This window comes from Microcaecilia unicolor, chromosome 11, assembly GCF_901765095.1.
Source record: "Microcaecilia unicolor chromosome 11, aMicUni1.1, whole genome shotgun sequence".
In the NCBI taxonomy this organism is placed as follows: Eukaryota; Metazoa; Chordata; class Amphibia; order Gymnophiona; family Siphonopidae; genus Microcaecilia; species Microcaecilia unicolor.
Genome location: NC_044041.1, coordinates 198,670,850 through 198,683,013, shown reverse-complemented (window position 1 = coordinate 198,683,013; position 12,164 = coordinate 198,670,850). Strand labels below are relative to the sequence as shown.

The 12,164-nt window shown below is 45.8% G+C and overlaps 1 protein-coding gene across 7 annotated transcripts in view; it reads right to left on the bottom strand.

Annotated features, from left to right (window-relative positions):
• Nucleotides 1-7,048: 7,048 nt before the first annotated feature.
• INPP5B (inositol polyphosphate-5-phosphatase B) overlaps nucleotides 7,049-12,164 on the bottom strand; it is an 83,384-nt gene continuing 78,268 nt past the window's right edge. For all 7 annotated transcript variants that reach the window (XM_030218147.1, XM_030218146.1, XM_030218148.1 and 4 more), the window contains 3 exons: nucleotides 9,343-9,470; nucleotides 8,368-8,479; nucleotides 7,049-7,395 (listed from right to left, as the gene is read on the bottom strand). In XM_030218147.1, the coding sequence (XP_030074007.1) occupies nucleotides 7,274-7,395; nucleotides 8,368-8,479; nucleotides 9,343-9,470 (362 nt within the window). In that variant the 3' untranslated portion in view covers nucleotides 7,049-7,273. The remainder of the gene's footprint in view (nucleotides 7,396-8,367; nucleotides 8,480-9,342; nucleotides 9,471-12,164) is intronic.

Below are 12,164 nucleotides of genomic sequence, written 5' to 3'. Positions count from 1 at the left end.
CGTAAACTCTGGGAATTCGTGGCCGGAGAACGTGGTGAAGGCGGTTAGCTTAGCAGAGTTTAAAAAGGGGTTAGACGGTTTCCTAAAAGGACAAGTCCATAAATCGCTACTAAATGGACTTGGGAAAAAATCCACAGTTCCAGGAATAACATGTATAGAATGTTTGTACGTTTGGGAAGCTGTCATGGACAGGATGCTGGGCTCCATGGACCCTTGGTCTTTTCCCAGTGTGGCATTACTTATGTACTTATAAATCAGCATAATACACGATTTCTGATATGAAGAAGAAAAAAACAAGCTAATCAAAAAATGTATTTAGTCCAATAAAAAAGGTATCATCTTATTTTCTATGTTTTATTTTATTCTATTTATTACCAACATGATACATGGTGCAGAGGAAATATGTGAGCATAGGAGCTAGCTCTTTGGCTGCTTTGAGTATCCACAATAGTGAACACATTTCTTGATTGTGTTCAAGGAAAAATCATTTCCATTGGGTTTAGCACCCCAAATGGTTTTAAAAAGTTGAGTCCTACGTTCTGAGTGATATGTAATAGATGACAGTGACACCTCTGTCATCGTAAGGATGTCAAGCAGTATCCAGTTAGCTCAGTTTCATTCCTGCTGCAGCCAAACTTCTAGATATCTTTGATGATTCCCCACAAGTATTATCTTTAAGACCCAGTCTCTACAATAGCATTTGGGAGGCGGGCATGTTTTTCCATGAGATATGTTTTCCAATTGTATGCCAATTTCTTTCTGCAGATTCTTTGGGAAAGAGCACTTCCAGAATAGGTAAAGCGTTGTCTGTTCTGTGCAAGCCCTCAGGCCATTTTTGTACCTGCAGAGACCCCTTGTATGATTACCCACTGGGGAAGTTAGCCTGGCCTGTATGGCCATCCGTTAGATGTATTTGCGCTGATTCATCAGTCTTCTAAATGTAATGTTCTGCCACCGCATCATTCCACCTCTGCCATCTAAGGCCCACTGTTGCTGTGAGCCATGTGGTTCGCAGAAGAGCTTGGCCCCGGGTGGCAGAGGAGAAGGTTGTGGGAGTGTGGAAGCTGAAGAATTGGCAAAGGGAGAGAGCAAGAACACATCATAAACTACCAGCTCCCCAAACCAGCGCCGAGCTCCACTTTCTCACAGTGATTGTGCAGAAACTAGAAAATTATGTACAAATGCACAGATGTTTCAGTCTCCCCACAGTCATGGAATAGCAGGAACCCTGCTTACAGATTCTGCAATGTCTTGTACAGAATAGCTGTGGCTCCTTGTAACTCTGGGCAAGTCACTTAACCCTCCATTGCCCCAGGTACAAAAAATAAGTACCCATATATAATATGTAAACCTCTTTGATTGGAGCCACAGAATGGCAGTATATCAAGTCTTATCTCCCCTTTCCCCTAACTTGTAATCCAACTTCTTCACAAACAGCTGCATCTCCTTGCAATACAGAAGTCAAGTTGTAGGATAATGAGCATTTTTAATTCTCACAGATCAGTCTGGGAACAGAAAGAACCAAAGCAAGAGGTATCATGGTCTTCGGAGTTCTTCAGGGTCATTTTTATGCATAAGAAATTCCAGTGTATAACAGCAACTTCCTTACCAACACCTATCCTCTCCCCAGCTGTCCTTGAACAAAACTGCATATTTTCCACTCATACGGTCCTTCTTGAAGTTCCAAATGAAAAGGCTGCTACAATGGCCACTGCTGCTGGGGGAGACCATGCCTCTATCATGTACTTCAGCAAAAGGAATAACCTCATTCCTGTGCACCATGCCTTTAGGGTTAAAAGTGGCTTACCCTGGATCGCAAGGGCCGACAGTAAGAGAGGCAGGATTTGAACCCTGGCTTCCCTGGTTCTCAGTTCTAACCATTAGGCTATGTCTGAGAAGCTGAGCAGCTCTCACCACATTCCAAATCATGACTGATTCATTCTTCTGCTCCCCCCCCCCCAAGCAGAAATACAAATCTTGTACTTGGAGAAGCAGGTCAGTGATCATAAGCAGTAGGTTGAGAACCAGGGAAGCCTGGTTCAAATAAATCCCACTGCTTGCCCTTGCCTCAAGTACAAACTTAGATTGTAAGCCCTTTGGGGATAGGACAGTACCTAGTTTAGCTGAATGTATCTCAGTTTGAACTAAATCTAGAATCCCTTTAACACTAACCAAGGAAGAATGAAGTATAGTAGATGTATGTATCTCTAACTATACCAGCAAGGTGTGTGAGAGAGAAAGGAAGACGGACAGAGGGCGAAATCACTTCCTAATATGGTTAAACCAAGCAAAAATATAAAGGTTATGACTCTTTATAGCCTGTATCATTTCACTACACAAGGTTACATTTTTTTGTACACCTTTAAGGCCATTATAATAGTATCAAGGTATTTGTGCTGTACTCAAGGAGGGGTCCTGTGGTACTGAAATAGTTTACAAGGAAGCTGCAGGGAACCCTTCACCGCCTGGTACTCAAACTTCCTCGTCCGTTCTTCAGGCAGTGCTCCTAACCAAAAACTTGTCTCTTTATAAAGTTTTCAGCTAAGTCTCATGATTACAAATCCAGGACTTCTGTTGTGCCCGTGAGGTATTTCACACAAAAGGCTCTTTGCTGTACATGCCAGGACTTGCAAAAATCTTGTGTATCCTGGCACTGTGATCTTGCCATTGTTTGTCAATATGCTTCCATAATGTCTATGAAAGAGGAACCTGTTAAAACTCAGGCTGCATACAAATTCCAGGGGGTGGGGGGTGGAGTGCAGGGATTAATTAATCTTTGGCTATGTGACCCAAAGCAGAAGCTTGACAAACACGGTTAGCACCAGAGCTAAAATTTAGCAACCTATGAAACAAACTGCATGGATGAAAACTTACTGCTTTATCTTGTATGTGATTAATTCAGTACCTCAAGCCAGTTCACCTACAACCCTAAAGCAACAATTCAGGTTCTCAGAATGCAAAGAGCAGCAAGTTGGCAGCACATGGAGGAGGGGGAAGTGGAACAGCTTTACAAAGAATTTGAACACCAACAATTCATTTACTAAAGAGATGCATTTGGAAGCCTACTCACTTGTGAAAGCTGAAAGCCCTGTTTGTAAATGTTTTTTAATCTTTTGTGCCTGCCAACAACCATTTATCAGTGGGAGGCCTGTACATTGCATTTATTCAAAAACAACACTATTTTTAAGTTCTAGCTAAAGGCAAGTTACGTTCACGTACAGTAAGGTTTCCTTGTTCTGGAAGACTCACAGTCTAAGGGTTTTTTTTACTAAAGTTAAGCTCAACTTATCTTCAGCAGGGCCCATAGGAATAAAATGGTCCCTGCTGCAGGTAACTCGAGCTAAGCTTTAGTAAAAGACCCCCTTAAGTTTGTACCTGAGGCAATGGAGGGTTAAGTGACTTGCCCAAGATCACAAGGAGCCACAGTGGGATTTAAACCAGGCTTCCTTGGTCCTCAGCCCAATGCTCTAACCAGTAGGCTATTCCGCCACACCACTGCATGTGGTGAACAAGTTGGTGAGCCAAGGTGTGACATTATAGTTCAATAGTTTATTCCAGCTTGCAGAAGACATTTCCCAGTCATTTCAAGTCCACAACGTACCCACATTAACAAAATTGTTGGCTGGTGAACCTGCAAAGAGGTGGGAAAATGTGGGATACAAATGCAATAAATAATCTCCACGGAGAAAGACAGTGCCAATATGGAGAGAAAAGCACAGAGAGCCCCACCATTGGCTGGAAAGACTCAAAGGAGGTGGTTCATGAGAGAGGAGAGAAGGCGGTGCAACGTGCAATTGGTCCTGCTGCAGGAAGTGGGGGATCAGCTGACTTCCGTAGGCTACCAGTTAATTCCTATGTTCTGATGCTCATTCTTACCCTAGGAAGAATAGTCATGTACGCAGACAAGAGCTCCCGTGCGTTTAAGAACCACCGCCAGTGTTTCTTGTTCCTGTGAGATGCTGAGAGCAGAGCTCAAATATCCACATACTATTTAGGATAAAAATGTGTATAAAGTATATTACAATTTTTTTGTTTAAAGACCTCAGCAGCACCGTTCCAAGCTGTCAAACGTTCTTGAACAACAAAGATCAGCAAGGGGGCTGTGTTATCCAACAGGTGCCATGTTTCGCCTCATGGCTTTATCAAAGATCTGCCCCTTATGCTGCAGATATCAAAGTCATCACAATATTTGGGATAGTGATTGGAGCCTGGGTTTTGGGTATTTCATTACTGGAGAGCAGAGCTCAGGCATGTTCTGGTCTCATAGCACAGTGGTTGGGAAATACTAGGGAAGGTATCCATCTTGACATGGTGGAACATGTTTCCACCTTTGAACAAACTCTTTCAAAAAGTAGCTCATCATACTCATAGTAACATAGTAGATGACAGCAGAAAAAGACCTGCATGGTCCATCCAGTCTGCCCAACAAGATAAACTCATATGTGCTACTTTTTGTGAACACCCTACTTTGATTTGTACCTGTGCTCTTCAGGGCACAGACCGTATAAGTCTGCCCAGCACTAGCCCCGCCTCCCAACCACCGGCTCTGGCACAGACCGTATAAGTCTGCCCAGCACTATCCCCACCTCCCAACCACCAGCCCCGCCTCCCACCACCGGCTCTGGCACAGACCGTATGTCTGCCTAGCACTATCCCCGCCTCCCAACCACCAGCCCCGCCTCCCACCACCGACTCTGGCACAGACCGTATAAGTCTGCCCAGCACTATCCCCGCCTCCCAACCACCAGCCACGCCTCCCAACCACCGGCTCTGGCACAGACTGTATAAGTCTGCCCAGCAATATCCTCGCCTCCCAACCACCAGCCCCGCCTCCCACCACCGACTCTGGCACAGACCGTATAAGTCTGCCCAGCACTATCCCCGCCTCCCAACCACCAGCCACGCCTCCCAACCACCGGCTCTGGCACAGACCGTACAAGTCTGTCCAGCACTATCCCCGCCTCCCAACCACCAGCCCCGCCTCCCACCACCGACTCTGGCACAGACCGTATAAGTCTGCCCCGCACTATCCCCGCCTCCCAACCACCAGCCCTGCCTCCCAACCACCGGCTCTGGCACAGACCGTACAAGTCTGTCCAGCACTATCCCCGCCTCCCACCACCGACTCTGGCACAGACCGTATAAGTCTGCCCAGCACTATCCCCGCCTCCCAACCACCAGCCCTGCCTCCCAACCACCGGCTCTGGCACAGACCGTACAAGTCTGTCCAGCACTATCCCCGCCTCCCACCACCGACTCTGGCACAGACCGTATAAGTCTGCCCAGCACTATCCCCGCCTCCCAACCACCAGCCACGCCTCCCAACCACCGGCTCTGGGACAGACCGTATAAGTCTGCCCAGCAATATCCTCGCCTCCCAACCACCAGCCCCACCTCCCACCACTGGCTCTGCCACCTGATCTCAGCTAAGCTTCTGAGGATCCATTCCCTCGGAACAGGATTCCTTTTTGTTTATCCCAAGCATGTTTGAATTCCATTACCGTACTCATGGCAACTCCAGACCATGCTAATTAACACCAACATATGACCAGGTCCCAAAGAAATTTGAGCATTGGTTTGATCAGCCAATTCTTTGCTATCCACACGTAAACACCCTCAGAGCACTGCAACATGGTGATTATTCCATGAAGGCCCAGATAACATAGGCAACTGCCTAGGACTCCAGCTTTTGAAGGCACAAAATGGGAGGTATGGAGATTTATTTGTGGAGCTAATAAGGTGGGTAGGACAGGCAGTTCCTGCATACTGTACAATTGAGATTTTAATAAAGCTATAATTTGAGATAAGATTTACATGTCATGGTGGCACTGCATGCAGATCAGTCATATGTGTATTCATTCTGAATATTCTAAAAATCTGAAAGGTTAGGAGGCTCCCCAAGACAAGGCTGGGAACCTCTGGCCTGGCATACAACAGGAAGGCAAAGTAATCTCTGTTCTTAAATAGTTGATAGGTTCTGTTGGGTAGGTGGTGGGTGATTGTGAAGTATGTTTTTAGCCTGTAAAATGTATTGGGTATTTTCCTGTTTTAATTATGTCTGAAGTGTATTTCTCCTATTTGGCCAGCAGATGGTGCATGTTTATGCTTAAAGCTGTTGACTGGGCTCTGATTGGCCCAGGAGCTCACCTCATTTGGATTTTACTGGGTTTGAGTTCAGTCTTAGCCAGGAAGAAAGCAAGACAGATCTCTTTGCCGAGGCTTGGTAAATTATATGTCCTGATCTTGCCAGGTACTGTTTAGCCAGTATGCAAATGTTTAGTTAGTGTTACAATTGATCCATAGTTCAGTTACCTGTTATCGTTTGCCAATTGCACATTTTTGTCCACTGTTCCAAGTTCTGAGAATAAACCCAATTGTTTGTTCGTTCTGCCTGTCTGGACTGATAAAGAATTCTGGTGGTTTGTGTGTTGGGTCTGTGAGTGCTTTCTGGGAACTGTGGGAACACTGGGAGTATGGCTCCAGTAACCTAGAAATCACGGGAGATAATTGAAGAGCGGGAGAGTCGCAAAAAGCGGTTGTGACTCAGTCGGTGGGAGGAGGGTGCTAGTGTAGAGCACAAGCGGCAGATGCAGGTGGACCTGAGCTGTGCTGGGGATAGACCCTCTTAAGTGGCCACGGGATAACCCCAGGTGGGTGGCAAGGTGTTTTGTGACAGTGATGAATGGTCTGTGTGTTTAGCATTATTTTTTTTTTTATGCGAAATAGATTTCCTTCCTCATTTTTAAATTTTGTATTATTACATCACTGTCAAGCTTTAAAGAAAGTAATATAGGAAAATCAGATAAACCATACTGATATACCTGTGCTAATTTTGCAGTACAGCCCCCTGTTAGAGGGTGTGAAATGACAAAACTCACAACAATTATACTATCAAGGAGGGGCCACAAAGTTTAATAAAATTCTTTAAACAGATTCCAATCTTTATCATTTTAAAATACATTAAATAGCTAAAATTCAGTGCAAAGTTTAAAAATCCTTCTTATACTCCAAAAATGTTTCTTTCTTTTTTTTTTTTAAACAAATATGGAAAACACACATATCTGCATGACAATTATTCTGTCCAAAAATCTGTAGTGGACCAATGAACAGTGTCCCCTCCCCACCCTATAAAAAAAAAAAGTCCAACTGTGAAAATAGAGGGCACTTTTTACAAAAAAAATCTCTCCACAATAATGTTAAAATTATATATGTATATAACTGTACATATTAACATTTTTACATTTAGTCTGTAGTACAAGTGAGGAAAATGGCTTCAGGTTCTGTTTCCATTCGAGAGGAACTGCCATATGAATTCCCGAGCTCTCCTCTTGTCGGAGACATCCTGCTTGGTCTGGTCAGGGGAAGGTCGAAGCAGTAAGCTTCCAAATAAACTAGCTGCACAGAAGGAAAAAAAAAATCCATACGTTAAAAGCACAACAATTTCAAGCAGCAAGACAACAGTATATAATCTTGTCAAATTAAAAGAGGCAAAAAACGCCTTTCTGGTTGGAGAGGCCAAACAAACCAATGTCTAGTCTGAATGTCATACTCTCTAGTCGCCGATGCTGTATTCAAAAATGTTGGTCAGGCCCTGGCAGCCCACCCTATTCTTCTGCCTATGAAATTAAAGATTTTATGTCATAAGAACATAAGAATAGCCATACTGGGTCAGACCAATGGTCCATCTAGCCCAGTATCCTGTTCCAACAGTGGCCAATCCAGGTCACAAGTACCTGGCAGAAACCCAAACAGTAGCAACATTCCAGAACCCCAAAGAGTAGCATGGCCTCCCCCATGTCCATCTCAATGACAGACTAGACTTTTCCTCCAGGAACCTGTCCAAACCTTTTTTTAAATCCAGATATGCTAACTGCTGTTACCATATCCTCCGGCAACAAGTTCCAGAGCTTAACTATTCTTTGAGTGAAGAAATATTACCTCCTATTTGTTTTAAAAGTATTTCCATATAATTTTATTGAGCGTCTCCTGGAAAAAAAATTGATTCACGTTTACCCATTCTATACCACTCAGGATTTTATAGACCTCAATCGTATCCCCCCTCAGCCTTCTCTTTTCAAAGCTGAAGAGCCCTAACCTCTTTAGCCTTTCCTCATATGGAAGGAGTTCCATCCCCCCTTTATACTTTTGGTTGCTCTAGATTTCTGAGGCAAAAACGGAAGGGCCTAGGCCCACCTGTGGCTTCACCCCTGGCCCATACCATACACACAGATGAAGAATCAGAACTGTTCATGAGTTTGAATGGTTTGGGACTTTTTTTTTTTTTTTTTAAGAGGTGGCAGTGGGGAAAGGTAATCTGCATTCTTACATAATGGCACAATTGTGCTATTCAACACAGAACCTGCTTACCCAGAATCGGAATATCCAGGTGATTTAGTTCAGCATTTCTCAGCAGCTCCTGCAGGAATGCCATAAGGTAGTCAAACACATTTTTATGGCACTTAGGTAGCCTGGAGACCGCCTGAAAGAAAAGCAAACACAGTGCAAGGGCTCAGTCAGGTTTTCTGGCTTTTGTTCCCACTCTTCCAACTGATCCGGATGCCTGTTACAGTCCTGGATGGCTTAGCGCTCCTCATTCTATAAGCCAAAAAGTTTCACACCTGGTGTTTGATGTGGAGGCGTATTTTCAAAGCGCTTGATGCCTCCCTCCCCCGACGTTTTACCTGGTCACGATGACTTTCCAAACCTGGCAGAGGCAGCAATTCCTATACGCTGCCCTGCCGCCGCTGGCAACCGCCTCTTCCCTTTACTGCGGCTGCCTGAGCAAAACAGGAAGTTACTTCAAGTGGCCACAGTAAAGGGAAGAGGCGGGTGCCGGCGGCGGCAGGGCAGCGTATGGGAATCGCTGCCGGGTTTGGAAAGTCACCGTGAGTAGGTAAAGTGCCGCGAAGCCACCCCCCAGAGATGCCGCTCCTAGAGAGTGGCGCCTGAGGCCCCTGCCTCAGATAACCTAATGGTCGGGACCCAAAGGCTCATGCTGTGTGTGGAATTGCTTCTGCAGATGTTGTGACAGCCAGGCTACAAGTAACACCCACAGCCGTCACGCAGTAACAGAGCCACCACTTTCCAACACGCAAACCCCCCCCCCCCCCACGCTAAAGCTTCCTTTGCTAAAATTATACATCAATTTTCTTTTAATAAAATGTTTGTGGATGACCTCCCATGACCTTCAACTAGTCCTGTGCTTTCCAATACACACACACTTGAGGAGCTTAAAAGTACCAAAGAATGAGGCCAGTTTATCTTATGAGCCCTTGAGAGGAAAAAGCTAGCTGCAGTGACACTGTTGGCCTTCCAACCATCCAGCTGGCAACTGTACGTTACCTGAACACACATGGAATAATCAGTGGCACTCTCAAGACAAGTCTCATATAAATGGTAGCAGATGACAGGCTCTGGAAGGGCTTCCAAGAACAGCAGCAGGGCCTCAGCCACAGAGTGGATACTGCCAGCTGCCAGGGTGTCATGAAGGAAAAGGTCACTTCGAGCTCTTTTTTGCATTAGCATCACAGAGGATCAAACCAGAATTACAACACTCAACATATTTCCACCCCCCTCAAAATCTGTAAATCAATCAAACATATAAACGGCAAGTGACCGACTCACCTGCAAATGCGCAGTACAGTCGGAACGCTGAGAGTGTAGAAGTCCAAGCCCCGCCTCCACCAGCAGTACAGCCCAGTAGGGAGGAGGGCTTGGACATGGGTGTGGAAATCGGAGGAGGAGGGAGCAGGGAGGGGAGGAGGGGGTGGAGCTGAAGGAAACAGACGCAGCGATGGAGAACTGATGACACGACAACAGCGGAAAGAGGGAGGGTGACGCCGGGGGGGGGGGGGGGGGGCGGCGAAATGGCGGCGGCAGGGACGGCGAAATAACGGCGGCAGGGACGGCAGGGCACAGGAGGTCACAATCGCGGTGGATGGGAGCCCGAGAATGGAGGGTAGGGGAGAGAACAGTTAATGGACACGGGTGGATGGAGCGGATGGGAGGGGGGGAGAGGAGGGTTGCTGGACATGGGGGGAGGGCAGGGGAGAGAGCAGGATTGGTGGATGGGGGGAGGCCATAGGAAAACAAAACACTAGCCCGTTGTTACGGGCTTAACGGCTAGTTATTTTATAATTTAAAGAAAGACATTTAACACAGAACAGAGATGTCTCTACAACTTGCAGAAACAGTGGCCTAGTGGTTACAGTTGTGGACCTAGGACCAGGGAAGTCAGGCTTCAAATCCATTTCTCCCACTGATGATCTGTGTGTCATTGGGCAAATCGCTTCACCGTCCATTGCCTCGGGTAAGGCCTCTGGGCCAGGGAAACCCCACTGTGCCGGAATTGTGACTTGCCTTTAGACTGGGTTTGGAAAGTTGAATTAAATCCACAATCCCAAATGGCTCCCCAATCCAGACACTACCACCTCAGCTCTGAACTCCTGTGTATTACAGTCCCTACCCCCAAAACATAGCAGCACGGACTGTGTGACCCGTTTACCCTGGAGCTGCAGGCACACTAGGCAAATATCAGCCTTGTGTTCTCTCAAAAACCTGCAGGACCCTAGGTCCCCCACCCTCCCCATTTCACGATGTTGATAAACGAAATAAAATTATGAACACCCCCAACATCATTCCTTCTGGAATGTCCAGTAAAAAGATATTTAAATATGATGTCCAATTATATATATATACACACATGAGGACAAGTTTCTGTCTGAAAATTACACTTACACAACCTCCAGGCTGACTGTACTTTGGTTTGACTGAAGTTACTACATTTTTGGTATTTCTTACCCCTCCCCAGATTCTGCCTGGCTAACTGCTTAGCCTGCCTAATGGTTAAACTCGCCCTGTGGGAGCTGTTAGGATCCAAAAGCTCAGGATTGGGGATACTGTTCACGCTATCCAAAAATACTAGGACTAGAGGGCATGAGTTGAAGCTACAGTGTGGTAAATTTAAAACGAATCGGAGAAAATTTTTCTTCACCCAACGTGTAATTAGACTCTGGAATTCGTTGCCGGGAGAACGTGGTACGGGCGGTTAGCTTGACGGAGTTTAAAAAGGGGTTAGATAGATTCCTAAAGGACAAGTCCATAGACCTCTATTAAATGGACTGGAAAAATTCCTCATTTTTAGGTACAACTTGTCTGGAATGTTTTTACGTTTGGGGAGCGTGCCAGGTGCCCTTGACCTGGATTGGCCACTGTCGGTGACAGGATGCTGGGCTAGATGGACCTTTGGTCTTTCCCAGTATGGCACTACTTATGTACTTATGTACTTATGATACATATGTAACCCCCTGGGGGATGGGTAAGTTAAGAGATTCTGGGTAACAATTTTTGAAAGGCTCATATTTAAAAGCGCAGAACAGCAGCACCAATGTGTGCTTGCACGTCCAGATGCACATTCCTCCCCTTGCTTTTTGGTTTGACAGCACTAATTAACCGCACATATTATTTGACCCCCAAACATATGTAGACGCTATTGAAAACAATACCATACGTGTGAGGTCTCTGCCTGCCTGCCTGCCTATGTGTGGGGGTTTTATTTTTGACAAGTTTTTTATTTATTTATTTGAAAACTTCCCATATGTAACCCAAGGGTTTTTTTAAACCTCTGGCAGGTCCTGGGGGGGGGGAGGGGGTGGGGGTGAGCCACGGTCCACAGGTGCTCTGGAGCAGCAGACTTATTTTTTAAAAAACAACAACAAACCTTGGGTTACATATGGGAAGCTTTCAAATAAATAAAAAAAAACTCTCAAATAAAAAAAAACCCCACACACATAGGCAGTCATAAACCTTGCATTTGCTATTGTTTTCAATAGCATCTGTGAATGTTTGGGGTCACACAATATGGCGGCTGTGCAGAGGAGATGGCTTCAAGTTTTGATGTCATGCTGTCTCCTGTCTTAATACCTCCTCCTTGGACAGCACGGTGTAAGAGGGGAGGGAAAAGGAAGGTGGGAGAACCAATCAGCTGCGGTGGTCTGTCAGAGCTTCTGCCCAATCTGGAATTGAGAAGGTTTACTGAGAAGGGAGTTTTCTCCAATGAGGACGGAGGTAACAGAGATGAAGGCGGGAGTTGGACATGAAAGGTGGTGGTGGTGGTGGCACACACAGACACAGTGTGGCAGACAGAGAAAGCAGCAGAGGTTGAG